Source organism: Dysidea avara, chromosome 10 (assembly GCF_963678975.1).
Source record: "Dysidea avara chromosome 10, odDysAvar1.4, whole genome shotgun sequence".
In the NCBI taxonomy this organism is placed as follows: domain Eukaryota; kingdom Metazoa; phylum Porifera; class Demospongiae; order Dictyoceratida; family Dysideidae; genus Dysidea; species Dysidea avara.
In genome coordinates this window covers 9,831,866-9,850,330 of record NC_089281.1, presented here as the reverse complement: position 1 = coordinate 9,850,330, position 18,465 = coordinate 9,831,866, and the positions used below count along the sequence as shown (strand labels likewise).

The 18,465-nt window shown below is 38.2% G+C and overlaps 1 protein-coding gene and 1 long non-coding RNA gene across 5 annotated transcripts in view; one reads left to right on the top strand and one right to left on the bottom strand.

Annotated features, from left to right (window-relative positions):
• The window catches only part of LOC136267937 (3'(2'),5'-bisphosphate nucleotidase 1-like), a 51,234-nt gene that overhangs the window by 30,173 nt on the left and 2,596 nt on the right, over nt 1–18,465 (top strand). For all 3 annotated transcript variants that reach the window (XM_066063146.1, XM_066063148.1, XM_066063147.1), the window contains 2 exons: nt 6,909–7,010; nt 18,180–18,342. In XM_066063146.1, the coding sequence (XP_065919218.1) occupies nt 6,909–7,010; nt 18,180–18,342 (265 nt within the window). The remainder of the gene's footprint in view (nt 1–6,908; nt 7,011–18,179; nt 18,343–18,465) is intronic.
• LOC136267939 (uncharacterized) overlaps nt 6,690–18,465 on the bottom strand; it is a 57,907-nt gene continuing 46,131 nt past the window's right edge. The window contains exons 1-3 of one of the 2 annotated variants that reach the window (XR_010706837.1): nt 17,232–17,362; nt 8,038–8,304; nt 6,710–7,517 (exon numbers count right to left, since the gene is read on the bottom strand). This is a non-coding gene — a long non-coding RNA (uncharacterized lncRNA). Of the gene's footprint in view, nt 7,518–8,037; nt 8,305–17,231; nt 17,363–18,465 lie in introns of those variants that run through there. The other variant, XR_010706836.1, reaches the window with a different exon arrangement.

The window sequence follows — 18,465 nt, the reverse complement described above, 5'->3', positions numbered from 1 at the left end:
CTTCTTCTAGCTGAACTCTCTACAGGGTGACTTGTTTCTAGCTGATCTCTCTACAGGGTGATCTGTTCATAGCTGAACTTTCTACAGGGTGATTTGTTTGCAGCTGAACTCTCTGCATGGTAGCAGTTTCTTTGTAGCTGAACTCTCTACAATGTGACTTCTTCTAGCTAAACTCTCTACAGGTGATTTGTTTGCAGCTGAACTCTCTACATGGTGGTTTCTTTGTAACTGAACTCTCTACAAGGTAACTTCTTCTAGCTGATATTTTTACAGGGCATATTTGTTTGTAGCTGAGTTCTCTACAGGGTGATTTGTTTGCAGCTGAACTCTCTACATGGGAGTTTCATTGTAGCTGAACTCTCTACAATGTGACTTCTTCTAGCTGAACTCTCTACAGGGTGACTTGTTTCTAGCTGATCTCTCTACAGGGTGACTTGTTTCTAGCTGATCTCTCTACAGGGTGACTTGTTTCTAGCTGAACTCTCTACAGGTGATTTGTTTGCAGCTGAACTCTCTACATGGTGGTTTCTTTTTTGCTGAACTCTCTACAAGGTAACTTCTTCTAGCTGATCTTTTTACAGGGTGATTTGTTTGTAGCTGGATTCTCTACAGGGTGATTTATTTGCAGCTGAACTCTCTACAAGGTGACTTCTTCTAGCTGAACTCTCTACAAAGTGATTGATTTTTTTTTTGCAATTGAACTCTCTACATGGTGGTTGCTTTGTAGCTGAACTCTCTAAAAGGTGACTTCTTCTAGTTGAACTCTCTACAGGGTGATTTTTTCATAGCTGAACTTTCTACAGGATGATTTGTTTGCAGCTGAACTCTCTACATGATGATTTCTTTGTAGCTGAACTCTCTACAGGGTGATTTTTTTTGTAGCTGAACTCCCTACAAGGTAACTCCTTCTAGCTAATCTTTCTACAGGCGATTTGTTTGTAGCTGAGCTCTCTACAGGGTGTTTGTTTGCAGCTGAACTCTCTACATGGTAGTTTCTTTGTAGCTGAACTCTCTACAAGGTAACTTCTTCTAGCTGATCTTTCTACAGGGTGATTTGTTTGTAGCTGAACTCTCTACAATGTGACTTCTTCTAGCTGAACTCTCTACAGGGTGACTTGTTTCTAGCTGATCTCTCTACAGGGTGACTTGTTTCTAGCTGAACTCTCTACAGGTGATTTATTTGCAGCTGAACTCTCTACATGGTGGTTTCTTTGTAGCTGAACTCTCTACAAGGTAACTTCTTCTAGCTGATCTTTCTACAGGGTGATTTGTTTGTAGCTGAATTCTCTACAAGGTGATTTATTTGCAGCTCAACTCTCTATAAGGTGACTTCTTCTAGCTGAACTCTCTACAGAGTGATTGATTTTTTTGCAGCTGAACTCTCTACATGGTGGTTTCTTTGTAACTGAACTCTCTACAGGGTGATTTGTTTGTAGCTGAACTCTCTACAGGGTGATCTGTTCGTAGCTAAACTCCCTACAAGGTAACTTCTTCTAGCTGATCTTTCTACAGGGAATATTTGTTTGTAGCTGACTTCTCTACAGGTTGATTTGTTTGCAGCTGAACTCTCTACATGGTGGTTTCTTTGTAACTGAACTCTCTACGGGGTGATTTGTTTGTAGCTGAACTCTCTACATGGTGGTTTCTTTGTAACTGAACTCTCTACGGGGTGATTTGTTTGTAGCTGAACTCTCTACGGGGTGATCTGTTCATAGCTGAACTCCCTACAAGGTAACTTCTTCTAGCTGATCTTTCTACAGGGCATATTTGTTTGTAGCTGAGTTCTCTACAGGGTGATTTTTTGCAGCTGAACTCTCTACATGGTAATTTTTTTGTAGCTGAACTCTCTACAATGTGACTTCTTCTAGCTGAACTCTCTACAGGGTGACTTGTTTCTAGCTGATCTCTCTACAGGGTGACTTGTTTCTAGCTGAACTCTCTACAGGGTGACTTGTTTCTAGCTGAACTCTCTACAGATGATTTGTTTGCAACTGAACTCTCTACTAGGTAACTTCTTCTAGCTGATCTTTCTACAGGGTGATTTATTTGCAGCTGAACTCTCTACAAGGTGACTTCTTCTAGCTGAACTCTCTACAGAGTGATTGATTTTTTTGCAGCTGAACTCTCTACATGGTGGTTTCTTTGTAACTGAACTCTTTACAGGGTGATTTGTTTGTAGCTGAACTCTCTACAGGGTGATCTGTTCGTAGCTGAATTCCCTACAAGGTAACTTCTTCTAGCTTATCTTTCTACAGGGCATATTTGTTTGTAGCTGAGTTCTCTACAGGGTGATTTGTTTGCAGCTGAACTCTTTGCATGATTGTTTCTTTGTAACTGAACTCTCTACAAGGTAACTTCTTCTAGTTGATCTCTCTACAGGGCGATTTGTTTGAGCTGAACTCTCTACATGATAGTTTCTTTGTAGCTGAACTCTCTATTAGGTACCTTTTTCTGGCTGATCTGACTACAGGGTGACTTGTTTGTAGCTGAATTCCCTACAGAATAACTTGCAATGTAATATAATTGAGTAAATTATAAATGCAGCTGAATGCTTTATTAGGGTGACTGTTCTATTAGAGTATCTTGATCTCGCATTTGTTACACGTAGTTGTCTTTCGAATCATAACTCAGTGGTTTGTAATCAGATTCTTCTGTACTACTGTAAGGACTTTCTATGATGATTATTCCAGCTACATACTGATTTTCAGCTCGTTGCTCTAAGCGGTTTGCCTGGTAGACACGAAAACTAATAGTTTTTTATTCATAAAATTTGATCGCGTAATTTTGACACAGATCGGATTTTGTGTCATATCTCCATGGTCTTTATTCCGATTCCTTTCAAACCACAAAAAGGCACTCCTACGATGGTTGCTCCATCTACATATCAAGTTTCAACTGATTCCTCAAAGGAGTTTACCCTGTAGGCGTGGCAGACCTTCGACCTTATTTTACGCAAATAATCGGTCATAACTCCGTGAATGTTCATCGGATTCCTACCAAAGTTGGTACAGAGATCCGCCTTAATGAGCCCTTTAAGTGTGCCAAAGTTCAGCCCTATCCGAGCACGCATTCGTGTTTTATGGCGGATTTTGCGAAGTGTGCGAAATGAAGAAATAGAAGAAGAAAACGAAGAAATTAAAACGAAATTTTGTTCGCTCGTATCTCGGAGATGGCTGTAGTGATTTTCTTCAAATTTGGTGTGTAGACTCCCCTAGCTGGCTGGCACGTCTGTAGCAAATTTGGTTCCAATCGGATAAGGGATCCAGTGGCGTAGCTAGCCAGAAGGTGATGGAGGGGCAGGCATGCCCCCACGAAACACTCAAAATCATTCATAATTGCAAAAAAGGCTAATGACCCAATGGTGGGCTAGCCAACATACGGTGTTGTATTATTACAGCTTAAATAACTAGCTACGTAACCATTTCAGTACAGACTGCTTCCAATCGAGGTAGCTATATTTGTCGAGCATCATCGCACGTGCCACAACTGTACTCCAACAAATTCATCCACAGTCCGGTAGAGCTAATACTTTAGTGCAAATACAGGTTACTTTACGTTAGCCACAGCCTGTGCTGCAGTCCTAGCACACTGCTGACAGGATGACGTATTCACTCACTTCACTCAGCGAAATTCAAATGCCATGTATTGCACAAAATCCCACCTGTCTTGCTAGCAGAACTTGTAAGCTTGACTGATCCACCTGACTGACTAAGTAAAAACAGACTGCACTGCCGTACGTACAAAGGTCCAGTGTGATCGACTCGATAAAATAAACTTGGTACATTTATTTAGCTAACACTTTATCACCTCGTAGACAGTAGGTTCATAGCGTCATCTGGTCTCCTTTGTCACTTGTGAGTTGTGACTCCTACCGTGGAGAAGCGGGTCACTCTTTTTAGATTCAAAAATGTTCTATCACGCGAGTAATCTAGGCTAAATATAGAAGTATGTGTCTAATATTTTCGTTCGATGGATTCGCGAGCGAGTTGAATGTTGTGTGTGCGCATTCACTAGCAGCCCCTGGTGATACCGCGTAGTAGTGTACATAATTTACAGTCATTTGCGTGTCAGTTTAATACAGGTAAACTTGTGACGAAGGTTTAAAAAAAAAAATCATTTAGTGATGGGGGGGGGGGGGGCAAATGCCCCCCCTTAGCTACGCCTCTGAAGGGATCACAGAGCTACATAGGTGTGAAAATTGTGTTTTCTTTCTTCCTGTTAATATACTCATGGGTGGCACGCCGGCTTCTTGGTCCGCACGACATACCGTGTGTCTTGATTCTAGGAGACTCTGTATTTCATGTGTGCACTGTATAGATTGACTGTAGTATATAAGCAAGAGTTCATAATATGCAGTAGTAGTTACGGGTGGCACGCCAGCTTCTTGGGCCGCACGACACACTACCGTGTGTCTTGATTCTAGGAGACTCTGTATTTCATGTGTGCACTGTATAGATTGACTGTAGTATATAAGCAAGAGTTCATAATATGCAGTAGTAGTTACTAGTATTATGAACTCTAGAAGCTCTGTCTAGCTACACCAATCTTCATTATCAACCCAATGAAAAGTACACAAACTATGTAGCATGTATAAGTTGAGCTGGATCCTGATAAAATGAAAAGTGGATTTGTTTTCTCAAGAGAATTAACCGTTCAGCAAACCAGATGATTAAAGGTGACAGTAAAGATGTCAACAACAGACATGTGTGGTTTGGTTCCATTACAAGTTCAGGAGATGGTTGTAATAGATACTATACACTTTATGGCTTTGATCTCCATAGGAAGTGTATGGTGAAAAATTTAGATTGACTAAATATTGTCAGGTATTTGAACAAAAATATTTTGAAGTATTTTTAGTGGGTCAAGCAGTGCTACAAATGGGCCATATTTCAAGATTGTGTGTAATACCATCATTCATCTTTTGTTTCACTGCATAGATCCTTACTTCTTAACGTTTGTTTAGTTTTTTGTTGTAGCACAGCTAGCTACAGTGTAATTTGTGACTGTTCTATTAAAATACTACATGAGTGTTGTATTAGAGTGACTGTTGTATTAGAGTCAGCCAAGGGGCGTGTAGCTAGCTTGACCAATAAAGGGTGAGGTCATCTTGTGTACTGTTAAGTAAATAGCTGAGAGGTGTGGTCTCCGTTACTCTGTTGCTATTAGTCAACCTAGATCTTTATTTGATGGGTGTGGTCATGAACCTATCACGAATGGTAAAGAAAGTGTTGATACGGAAAATTAACGTCTCGATATGATTTGTTGGATGAAGAAGACAAGCAGCCTGATTGAAATAAAGAAAAGACAAGGTGCAGAGGGCCTACACTCGTCTGAATCCCCAAAGGCACATCCCACTGGTGAATTTGTTGTTGTGGCATAAAATGGTGGTTGTGAGCTGCTTCATTTGGCGTATAGCCTTGTGACTGTGGTGAGGCAGTGAGACTAGAATTCGAGTTTTGGCTGTTATTTAAAAAAATTCTATATCCAGCCACCTGTAAGGTGTTTTGTTATATTTATTGCTGTATTGTATTTGTAGTATATTTATAGCTGTATTGTAATCACCTTTATGGACTAGTACTATTCCGTAAAAGTGATTTTTGTTGCGTAAGATGTCTCTAGGATGATTTTCAAAGGTGAAATTTAGGGTGGCGCATGAAATTTTTGGGGCAATCCTTGCTTAAATGATACTTATTGTACTATTTGGTTAAAAAATTGCTCAGGCAGTATTGAGTGACACACAGCATTACATTGTGGGATTCAGTATTAATAAGTGGACCATATTCAGTCTTGCTGCATTCTAATTTATTTGTAGAGAATAAAAGGTTGCTAGCCATCAGAGTTAAAGGGGAATGCAGCTAGAACACAAGTCAAAAACTTTGTTTATTGCAGTTAGGTATCAGAGGAGGTTGGACACGCACACGTGAGCACATGCATTTGTATGGAAAGTATAACCAAACCTTTAGCAAAGTTTAAACAGGTACCAGTCTAAAGTGCACTTCAATTTTCTACCCCATTCAACCACAGGCGCATAAATTGCTCATGATTGTTAGGCTTAACTCCAGTGTGTAAGTTGTTCCGTGGTACTACACATCTATTCCATCCACGAACTTCCTACACATATGATCCCCAAGATTACATTGTCCAAGAAATCAATATGCAGTGATATGAATGCTTCCAATTCCTCACAGGCAATTGAGGAGGGTGCTGCTAGCCTGGCCTCATAACAAATGAGAGACTGCTTGGGCACCCGTTTTTTTATAAAGAATCTTTCGTTCACCTGAAGAGGGGTTGATACACACAAGGTAAAGTAGTCTGACTGTTGTTAAACACTTTTATCATGTAATTGCTATTGTGACATCAGAACTATGCAATTAATGGTTGGTAGCACTGATATCATGTCCAACCTCCTCTGGTTAGGTGTACTTCAGAGATTGCCAGCTTTAAATGAACGTGCCTTTTTTCAACCAAGCTGCAATATCTTTTGGATTTTTACTTCATCCTTGTTTTTTTTTACCAGCTGCCATCTATTCCACCCTTTTAAACCCTTATTCTAACTCCCTGCTATACAGGGATACAGCCTTGACCCTTACTTACTTAAAATACCAGTAAATCACACATAGCTACACGGCACTTGATAATCAAACCGGACAGAGTGATGCTTGCTGGCATTGTTGTAATAAATATTAATGTTACATGTATAGCTGTATAATATATGTGCATACTTCCTTTTACCACTGCATAGAAACATAATTTTCCAGCAGTAGTTGCAAGACACCAGAGCATCCGATTTTCTGTAGCATGTGCTTCCATGAAATACATGTATTATTAGCTATTTTTCTAACTAGTTGTATAGAAATTAGTTAATTGTCTACATGTGCAGTTAAGCATTAAAGTACTAACCCATACAGGGTTTTGATGATCCACAAACTGAAGCAGATCGTCAAGCACAGAGATGTATTACTACATCATTAAGTAGAAAATTTCCCAACATTACCATAATAGGTGAAGAGGTAAGGATTGTATAGATACATAATAGGATGAATGTGTACAGTGTGCCCAAAAAGGCAAGTTTTCCAGAATCAGGTCACATGCACAGTGTATGATGTCTGCAAGGTCCATATTTCTGTTATTATTTGTAAATTGAACATATCTTGCTAAACAAAATTTTATCTCTAATTTTGACACAAACAGCAACATACATGCTGCAGGGGTGGATCCAGACTTTTGATCCACTCTGTAATTGCAAAAGAGTGGGTAATAGAAATCACTGAAAAAAACAAAGAATACCTGTTTTCAACAATCTGTATTACTTACAATATCATTATAATGTATAGCTCTCTCTCCTGTACAGTATGTTTATATGAATATATACTGTTCAAACACCACTGATATACCGGCACTTAGCTACCATGGCCTCTAGTTATGATGGCAGGCACTATACACATTATCTGCCACTATTGTGCCATATTGAATTGGCTTGATTTGGGATCATAGTATGTTGATTGTGCCTTTACTACCTTGTCCCAGACATGGGACCAAGTACATTTGAAAGTACTTAAGTAAAGTACAAGTACTTTTGAATTTTCCAAGTATAAGTACAAGTACTCTGGTGACAATCAAGATAGTACTTAAGTAAAGTACAAGTACACGCTGGAAGTACTCAAGTAAAGTACAAGTACATTTTGCTGTAGCAAAATGTACACTTATTCAGTGTATTGTAGTATGTAAGTGTACCTAGTGGGGTTGGTACTTTCAGGTTTTTGTCAACTATTCACTCTCTTAAACACTTAAAATGCACTAACTTTAGCAGCAGCATTGTTCTTATTTGCCAGACTGTGTACAAACTATGTACAATGTTTGCAGTACTTACAAGTACTTAAGTACTCAAGTACATACAAGTACTTAGCAAAGTACTTGAGTATAAGTACAAGTACACTGGGGAAATCAAGGAAGTATTTAAGTAAAGTACAAGTACTTTCAAATCTGTACTTAAGTGTACTTAAGTATAAGTACTCATGTACTTGGCCCCATGTCTGCCTTGTCCTGCATAACCTTACCAGGGAAATAGCCAATATTTTCTGGAAAGGGGTTTGGATTTGAAGTGAAATGTATTATGATGGGTGCTTCCCCTGGAATATTTTTTGAATGAAACTTGGTGCCTGCACAAAACTGTGCCCTAGGTAGTAACAGTAAAACATGTGTTATGCATCTAAAAACATGTACACTGTACGTTATTCTTTGTTCTCCTGCTGATGGTCATCTATCAATGAAGTAACTTCAGATGCTTGTGCTCCGGCCATGAGCCTGCCACATGAAACATTCATAATGTAAATACTACTGTAGGTTGCAATGGTACGGTATTTGGGAAAATCAAACAGTATGGTAGTAAGTAGGGATCACCCCAATATTGAATGGCACATGCCAAAACACTGCCCCCTAAAACATCTTAAGAGGCAAAAAGGAGCTTTAGTGTATCTAAAGTTGATATAGAAATTAAACCTACATTAAGCCCTAGTACTGAACTTTAAAAAAACCACCCGAATCCAATTTTTGGCCGCTTGCCAGCCAGACTGTGGTCACAAGGCTAGAGGCTAAACTACATATCGTATGACCACCAGAATAACAAACTCACCAGTGGCATGTGCCTTTTGGGGTTCCAAGTGCTTGCCCTCTGCTCCTTGTGTTTCTTTTTACCTACTTCTTCATGCTAGGAAACTGTATCAAGGCCTAATTTTCTGTATATACACTTAGCTGCCACAAATTTATTTAAAGCGTTCGTGCTGATGCATTACCAGTACTTAGACAGTTGGTAGACACTGTACCTGCATGATAGGAATACCAATCGAGCGATACCCCTTTACGATGTAGTACAGGTGGACTAATAATGATCGAGGGACACACTTCTTAATGATCTAGCTGTACTTATAACAGGAGTTCATAATACAGTCTTTGTATGGGGGAGAGTGTCTAACTGGAGTACATTCAGCAAACACACTGCTGCAAGCAGCACCTCAGGCTTCTCTTAGAAGAAAGGCTTGACCTTGTCAATGCCAATCATCACCTTGTCAATGCCAAGCATCACCTATCAACAGTTCTCTGTCATCGGTAGAATCAGACTAGAGGTGTACATACAGGCACCCTTGTATGATCAAAAGTGAACTTGCAGCAGTGTTTGTATAGGCCATAGTGGCAGTTAGACACTCTCCCCAATACAAATATTATGAACTCTTGCTTATAGCAATTGACCATTAAATATACTCTTTTTATTGATAGGCATGTCATTACCACACCTCTTAAACATTGCGTATAGTCCAGTTGGCTCATGAGGCCTACTCTAATAAAGCTGCTACCGTAATACAACAGCCAATTTTCTAAACAAACTAAAAAAATATTAATTTAAAATGAAGTAGGGACCTATACGATAAAAGCTGGTGAGACAAGAGATGAATGATGGTATTACAACATAGTTGTGTAGGAAAATACCTGTACCTGTGTTTACATTAAACAAAATAATTGTTATAACATGCCAATGTGGGATTTTCCCACAGAGCGTTGTAATACCATCATTCATCTATTGTCTTGATACCCTGTAAATTTTATCATTTAGACCTCTACTTTATTTTTTAATTAATAAAATCTATTGATATACGTACTGTTTGGTATATGAGTGGAGTAATACACAATGTTTGTTACTTTATTTTGGAAGTAACAAAACCCTTTTTTTTTCCACAATGCTAAATAATCATTTAAGTTTAAAAACTGGCATCTACAACATGCAATAATTGAGATTTTCAGTGAGTAATGATAGCTTTGTGAAAATATAGTTGTGAAATGATACGTGTAGCTATTACCTCACTAAAACAATGATAAAATGTTTTCCAGACTTTTGTGAATAAAAAACATGAAAATTGTATTTTATGTTTATAGCTGTGGTACCTGCCCTTCATGCAGGTTGAGCTGAGTGATTGATATAATATTGTGCCTGCCCTTCAAAATATTATATTGTTTGTACATAACCACACATGTACTGCTGTAGAATCAAAATACATTCTAGTGTACATGTCTGTGATCCTTTTAGCTCACCAACTGTAACACTAGTAATATTATTGGTCCAGCAGACATTCAAGTTTTGTATTATCTTTCTGACATTGAAACACACACATGTAAAAAAAATTAAAAAATGAACAGCAAGTGTACGTATGTGACATATGGACATCCATATGACTGATCAGTTGAATACACACTGAAGTTGAATACACACTGAAGTTGCCAGCTGATCATGTGATTAAGGGCATTAAAGCTAGACTAAAAGCTGGCCTGCAAATACCCGTAGTTAACCACTGTTATCCATCTGTTTTGCCGGCCAAGTGCAAACTATAAATTCCATCATGGCCTACTCACTTGGAAGCTGATTTACGTACGGTAACTCCAGTCTCTCAGCTCACTCATAGCCTCGACCACTCCTGTTAGCTTCTTTTTGCTCACTCAAAGCTGTATTCCTATCCCATTGTTCGTACTCTACTCCAGAGTTCATATTCCAGGAGGCCAAAGATATCATGCAGTCGTGAGTTTGTGTTGTTAGGCATGGATTTTGTAAAACGGACATCACTCCAGGCAGAGATGCCTCATTGTTATTCTTCTATTTGCTGTTATCCACCTATTTACCATTCTAGAAGTACAGAAACTTGCTTTCCTTCACAGCACATTGTTTAGAATAGTTCAACATGTCATTCATGTTATTTTATACTTCGACTTTCCTGTCTGTTTGCTTTCTTGCTGAATTGTAAGGTTAGTTCATTAGTTGTACTTGTAGGCATGAATTCCACCATTGGATAACCAATTTTGGGTAAAGAGTAGGCTTGTAGAGTTTGAAGTTAATTACTGATGAAATCTGGACGTGGCACTTGTAAGAAAATGTTCGAGACTTTTATTCCATAGTGATACCGTAGCGGTAGAATATGCCATGTAACTACCACCAAAGGGTGTGTATTATAACGTAATTCAACAGCGTAGGGCTGCAATCACCATTCCATGTTGTGGAAAGTAGCTGTGCTCGAAATACCTGTTTAGGAAATTGCGGTAATGGGGTTTTTCAGAGATGTACAGCAAACGGGACATGCTAGAAACTTCTATTAATAAACTTCTTGGTGCCAGTTTGGTGGAGATTAATATGCAGCAAATCAGGGATCAAGAGGTGCTACTGTTTAGGAATTAGCTGGACCATAGACAGACAGACAGCATTTCAGCTTTATATAGTAGATTATATGTATTACTGTACAGCCGGGGAAAGAAACTTTTGTATGCGAAAATTTCATCCCCTGGCTGTATGGTAATAATAACTAGTGTAAAAGGAATTTTTTTTTTTAAATTAGAAAAAGGGAAAAAGAGATTGCAGAAAAAACAAAAGAAACAAGAGTCAAACAAGCTAGCATGTTAACACAGAGATCTCTATTGGATATGGTAGAAACTAAGGAAAAAAATAGTTTCAAATTAGGAGCAGATATGCAGAGAATGCATCTGTATAAATGTTTGCTTGAGCCCAAATGTGACCGGGTCTGCAAAAACACGACACAATCGTGCAAGCCTAAATTTACAGTATAAAGCATTGAATACAGTGGGCAAAATGTCTGTGTATTATTGAAAAAATTCCGTAAATTTTTTAACACCTCTTAGTGAAGGAAGGGACTAACATAAAAACCAGAATATCAGCTTATTTGCCTACTCAAGAGGAGTTGGAAAATCTTTGTTTCGTTGCAGTAGACCCAAGGATACGCAAGTTATGAATGTTTGTTTACGACATGTCGAAGCATTTGTATGCAATTGAATTTTCTTTAAAGATTTTGTCTCTGTATGCAGTGAAGAAAGGCAATAGATGGAAAAACTTACCCAGCAATCAATTTCCCTATTCAAAGCAAACAAGATGGTGAAAATTTCAGCTCCATACGTCAATCCTTTCTTAAGTCACAACCATTTTAGTGAGTACCAATGTAAATTTATTTTCCCTATACTTGCTGTACAAATCGATTTTTCTGTTGTTGCTACTTTTTAGGGCTATAACTCTGAAAGTTATCGACATATAAGGCTGAAACTTTGACAGAGGTAGGGGTGGATACAGGGGGGGGGAGGTCAAGGGGTGCTCTTGACTCCCCCTCCGATATTTATTTTTTAGTATACCAAGATTGAGATATTCTAATAGAGCAGTCACTATAATAAAGTAGTCACAGTATTAGAGCAGTGTGTAGTGAGCTATTTAAGGATTTTTATGTACTTTATCAGAGATAAATGTGTAGTTGGTGAAGTGGACAGCTATTGTCAGCTGGCTGTGACCTTCTTTTTTTATCTGCCCCTGGACAGAGGGTACACCTGGCTAAGTAGATTATATATTTAATAAACACGAATTTTGAAAAATGCACAATTGTGTTGAGTTTTTGCAGATCCGGTCACAAATAGAGATCTGTGTGTGTTTAACATGCTATCTTGTTTGACTCTTATTTCTTTTGTTTATTCAGTAATCTATCTCTAATCCAAAACAGCCAAGCTAGAAAAAAAAAAGAGTGCAGTCCCTAAAAAGGCTATGGTGATAAAAGATGTGAAATCTAAGCTAGCGGCCAAGAAACGGCTGTGATGTTAATGGCAAAAATTTTAATTATGACAATTCAGGTGAATTTGTGTTGCCTCCTCCAAGTTTCACTAGGATTCGGCACCAAATTCACCTGAATTGTTGTTATTAAATTTTTTGTGGATTTCACATCTTTTTTCACCATAGCCTTTTTGGAGGCCACATGTTTTTTTTTATAGCTTGGTTGTTTTGGATTAGATATCACTTCTTTTTGTATTTGTATACCCCAAAGCCGGCCTATGGTTTTTTTTTTAACCTATCTTTTTTACTTTACCACAGGAAGAAGAAAAATATGAAGCAGATTTTAAATACTTTAACTATTTCTGATTTTATCAGTAAATGTACAAATTATATGTAATAAATATATATTTATTACATGTTAATTATTCCCTATAGATAACTTGTTTGTAGCTGATTTCTCTACTGGGTGACTTGAAATGTAACTGAAGTCTCTACAGGGTGATTTGCTTGTAGATGAACTCTCTACAGGATTCTCTCTACAGGGTGACTTTTTTCTAGCTGAACTCTCTGCTGGGTTATCTGTTTGTAGTTGAACTCTCTACAGGGTGATTTGTTTGTAGCTGAACTCTCTATAGGGTGATTTGTTTGCTGCTGAAATCTCTACAGGATTCTCTCTATAGGGTGACTTGTTTTAGTAGGGATGAGCAATTATTCAATTATTGTGATAATCGTGATTATTTTATTGGCAATAATCGACATCGTGTACATTTAGTAATAATCGTAATTGGCAATAATTGTGTAATAATCGTAAGTCAGAGAAATATTTGTAAATTTTCAATGTTATTTTACCATTTAATGGACAATTCATGATGCGTTTAGAGATTTTCATCAGTGGACAATAATCGTGATAATCGTGATATTTGTTCATGACAATAATCGTATAGCAAAATATCAATATCGCCCATCACTAGTTTCTAGCTGAACTCTCTACAGGGATACTGTATCTGTTTGTAGTTGAATTTTTACAGGGTGATTTGTTTGAACATCACCCTGTAAAAATTCAAGTACAAACAGATACAGTATCCCTGTAGAGAGTTCAGCTAGAAACTAGTGATGGGCGATATTGATATTTTGCTATACGATTATTGTCATGAACAAATATCACGATTATCACGATTATTGTCCACTGATGAAAAACTCTAAACGCATCATGAATTGTCCATTAAATGGTAAAGGGTGAGTCTTTTTCCAGCTGAATTCTGTACAGGGTGATTTGTTTTTAGCTGATCTCTCTATGGGTGACTTGTTTCTAGCTGAGCTCTCCACAGGGTGACTTAATTGCTTGTAGCTGGACTCTGTACAAGGTGATTTGTTTGTGGCTGAACTCTCTACAGGGTAAATTAATTTCAAGCTGATCTCCCTACAGGGTGACTTTTAATGGTCTGAATTGCTAGAGCGATTTATCTGTAGCTGCATGGTGACTGTTCTATTAGAGTATCTCAGCAGTTGAATACTCTATTAGGGTGACTGTTCTATTAGAGTATCTCAATCTCTCTTTTGCTACATGTAGTTTAGAATTTGTGGGAAAAAACACCATAGTCAACTATAAAACAGTTTAGAAGAAAGATACTTCTGTGCATAATATGTTGATGAAAACGTTTGGTTTAACAAGCGCTTCCTTAGCAGTGCATAGCTACATAATTGAACGAATTACAAAAATTTCATGAATTATAAAATACGAAAATTAGCTAATAATATTATTGCACAACTGAAAACTACCCTATTGTCAGTGTTGGGAGTAACGCGTTACTTATGTAACGCGTTACGTAATATTATTACTTTTGTGGTAACAAAGTAATATAACGAAATACACTATAAAAACAGGTAATATAACGCAAGCTACTTTACTTACAAATGTAACGCGTTACCTAAGTAATATAGTTACTGTAACGAGTCTAATATTACGTAATATTATTACTACAAGTAACGAAGTTACTAATCTCGTTAGTTGTCCTCTGAGTAACGGCTAGCCACAACGAAGTAACGAGGCCTACTGAATGAAGCTTATTCACCAGCTTCTTACTTATAACCAAAATTTGCATATTGTCCAACAACGCAATCATGTCACGTGATAAGGTGGTAGTTTCATACGTGACAGCTTAAGGCTGTGGACACAAAGTAATAAATATGTAACATTATTACAGTTACTTTATTTTATGGATAATATGTAACTGTAACTAAATAGTTCAGTTGCAAGTAATATGTAACTAGTTACTTTTACAAAGTAACTTGCCCAACACTGCCTATTGTAAAATAGTAATACATAGTTGGTTAATTCATAGTAGCATATGCTATCTATGGTTAATTCCAGATGAGTTAGCTAGCTGCATGGCGCCTGGTTTCTAGAAGTAGCACAACGTCAACTTGTTTCGTGTACTTTTTTTGTAAATAATTTTATTATGACTGGTGAACCCATGTATACCGCATCTGAAATGGTGTCACGCGCCCCAGCTATATCAATTATCGTCTGAAAAGTGAAGTATCCATTACGCTTTGTTATCAGGTACATTCAACCCGTTACACAGCATTTAGAACTGTTCGAAAAGCACCTCTGCAATCCACGCATACCGAAAGAAATGGTGCCACATGCCTCAATTATATTAATTATTGTCTGAAAAGTGAAGTATTCAATGCACTTCGCTGTCGGCTATGTTCAACCCAGTTTGAATCAAGAACTGTTTGAAAAGCAGCTCTACAATCAAAATAGCCACTATGAAAAATATGGACAATTTCCATTTTGAAGGGAAGCCATCACGTGCTACTGCCAAATCAACACCTTTCATTGTCAGCAAAGATGAATGGACAAAAAGGAGGACACTGGTAAGTCCATGAAGAATGCATTGTACGTACTGTGGTATGCCAAAAGGCACCTCGGGCCGAAGTGACATCGAACAGTGAAAAAATGTAGCCTTAGCCGTTATCGAGTTATGCTTGTCTGAAGGCATCAGTCAGTCAGTTACTCAGTCAGTAGAATATTCCATTAAATAATTTTTAAAAAAAATTTCTGTAGCAACTTGTTAAAAGCATTTCTAGTCGATCTGAAGGCTTGTTTGGGCTTAGTTTTACCTAACCAATACTGTCTTGTCGTCGTCTGGGAAATTTGAGGCTGGTTTTTGGATGATGTTAATTTGTGGGCCACACCTACTCCTTTGTGGTCCCCACTATACAGTACTATTGTATTGTGTCATTAGGACACATGCCCAGTATACATTAAAATATAACTCAGGTAGTGTTGTAGGTGGCAGACGATCAAAATACTGTACTCTGTTCCTTTTATCATCTTACTGTCCAGTGGTCTGCCCCTGAGTTCAGCGATGTCTTAATCCAGTGCCATTCTTGGTTTAAACACCCGGTATCACGTGAGAAGGAATATGTGATACAAGATACTAAAATTTACGGTCTAAATTGAGCGTTTGTTGAAAGTTTAAGCTTCAATGCTTGTAGACACAAGATCCATACCTTGGGCATGAGAGTGTCAAATTGAGAGAATCATGCCTCTGGCATGGCAGTTGAGACTTGAGAGGCACGCATGCTTTGTGTCCTAGTCAGCCTAGTAGTAGCCCAACAAGTGGCTACATAGCACATGTATCAAAATTATAATTCCTAATTGAAGTGACTGTGTGGGACTATTGTACCTTCCTAATGACAACTTGATATGAAAGGTGTTTGCACACATTGACAAGTTGTATAGGAGAAATAGTCTTGTCCTCACAGACCCATTCTCCGGGGTGGTGCTTATCAATTAGAGATTATAAGCGCTCCCCCAAAAGGGTCTGGTGAAATGCCCATACCGTTTTTGTCTGAGAAATCGCCAACTATGGCGAGTGATAATTGGTGTTTAATACTTACACAAGATTGTACAAAAGGTGACAATTAAACAGTATTTATCATTTTATGGCTGCGCAGTACAGAATTTACAAAAGCAAAGCTTACCTCAAATCGTCACCTCTTGTGTAGTTATTAAACACCAATTATCACTCGCCAGAGTTGGAAATTTCTTGGACAAAAATGGTATGGGCATTTCACCAGACCCTTTTGGAGGGGGGTTTAGAAAACCCAGACCGGACCTGGTCAATTTCTTCAAGTAAGCCAATTCACACAATACCTGTAACATACAATTCACGCAATAGCTAGCTATAACATACACTCTTCACATTGTAGCCACTCTGCCAAGAACATAATTAGCTAGCTACGATGGCTCAGACTGCAACAGCATAGATAGTATACCACAGTGTCTGTGGTATACTATCTATGGCAACAGCGATCGCGCACGAAACTTCATCCGCGATAAACAACCTAACTAAGCTATTAAAATACTTTCTACTACATTTCACTACACAATCGCTACGAAGCTACAACCTCTTTCTGTTGTACTCAACTGTTACACACACTAGTAACCACCCGAATTTATTAGAATCGTGATATACAAAGTGAAAGGCGAGGTGAAAGGAACTAAGATAACAGCAAACCTCTGAATTTATTTCGGTAGTGATGAATGGGTAATGGTACATGTCAAGGTAAGCTTTAAATAGAACAAAACCTTACTACTCCAGAAATCTCTATAAAGCTACCCTGCATGGCACTAACTTACCTTTCTTAGTTTAGCCAGTCATCCATGACCATTCCTTTACATAAATTCGAAGGTTCATATCTTAGTTCCCTTCACTTTGAATATCACGATTCTAATAAATTAGGGCGATCACTAGTGTTTGTAACAGTCGAGTACAGCAGAAAAAGCTTGTAGCTTTGTAGCGATTGTGTAGTGAAATGTAGTAGAAAATATTTTAATAGCTTAGTTAGGTTGTTTTATCGTGGATGAAGTTTCGTGCGCTGCAGTCTTAGCCATCATAGCCTCGCGGCGCCCGACCCTAAAAAGAGGGTCTGGTGAAACTGTGTACAAAAAGTTTGGTGCTGCCGGAATGTTGGAAGCTCCAATCAGATCGCTCCATTTCAAATTGATTATGTAATGCGTACATTTCAAAAGATTCGCAGCTTACGGTTAATTACATCCGGTGACTCTGTCGCTTAAACTCATTGAGAAAACAGCCATGCAATTCTGCAGGGTTCGTTTTAATGTTGAATAAATAAAGTAGCGCTATTAGTTTGGTGATGCTGTAAGCGGATCTGGTTGAATGGATGTTGTGACGTAAACAGTACACTTACGTAACAGGTAAAACGTCATCCAATAAACATTCCAGAGCTCAAACTTAATTGTACACAGTTTCACCAGACCCTCTTTTTAGGGTCGGGCGCCGCGAGACTATAGCCATCATAGCTAGCTAATTATTTTCTTGGCAGAGTGGCTACAAGGTGAAGAGTGTATGTTATAGCTAGCTATTGTGTGAATTGTGTGTTATAGCTATTGTTTGAATTGGCTTACTTGAAGAAGTTGACCTGGTCGGGTCAGGTCTGGGTTTTCTAAACCCCCCTTTTGGGAGGGGGCGCTTATAATCTCTAATCAATAAGTGCTACCCCGGAGAATGGGTCTGCAAGGATGAGACTATAGGAGAAATACTGAACACAAAAAATTTTCCATTAGGATATTTCAAGTCAAGTTACTGATGAAAGTGATGCTGTGGTTGTTACTGAAGAGACCAATGAGGTGCTTCAAATGACTTGTCCTCAAAAATATGAGAAAATTGAAGAAAGGCAAATTGTGGTATGGGTAGATCCTCTTGATGGAACTAAAGAATTTACTGAAGGTTTGTTGTAATTTGTATACATTGTTTTAAATCATTATTGTACTATCACTGCTGTGCTCATCCAATAATGGAGTGGCACAGTATGGAGTGGTCTGTATTCTTAAAATGTTGTAGAAGAGTACT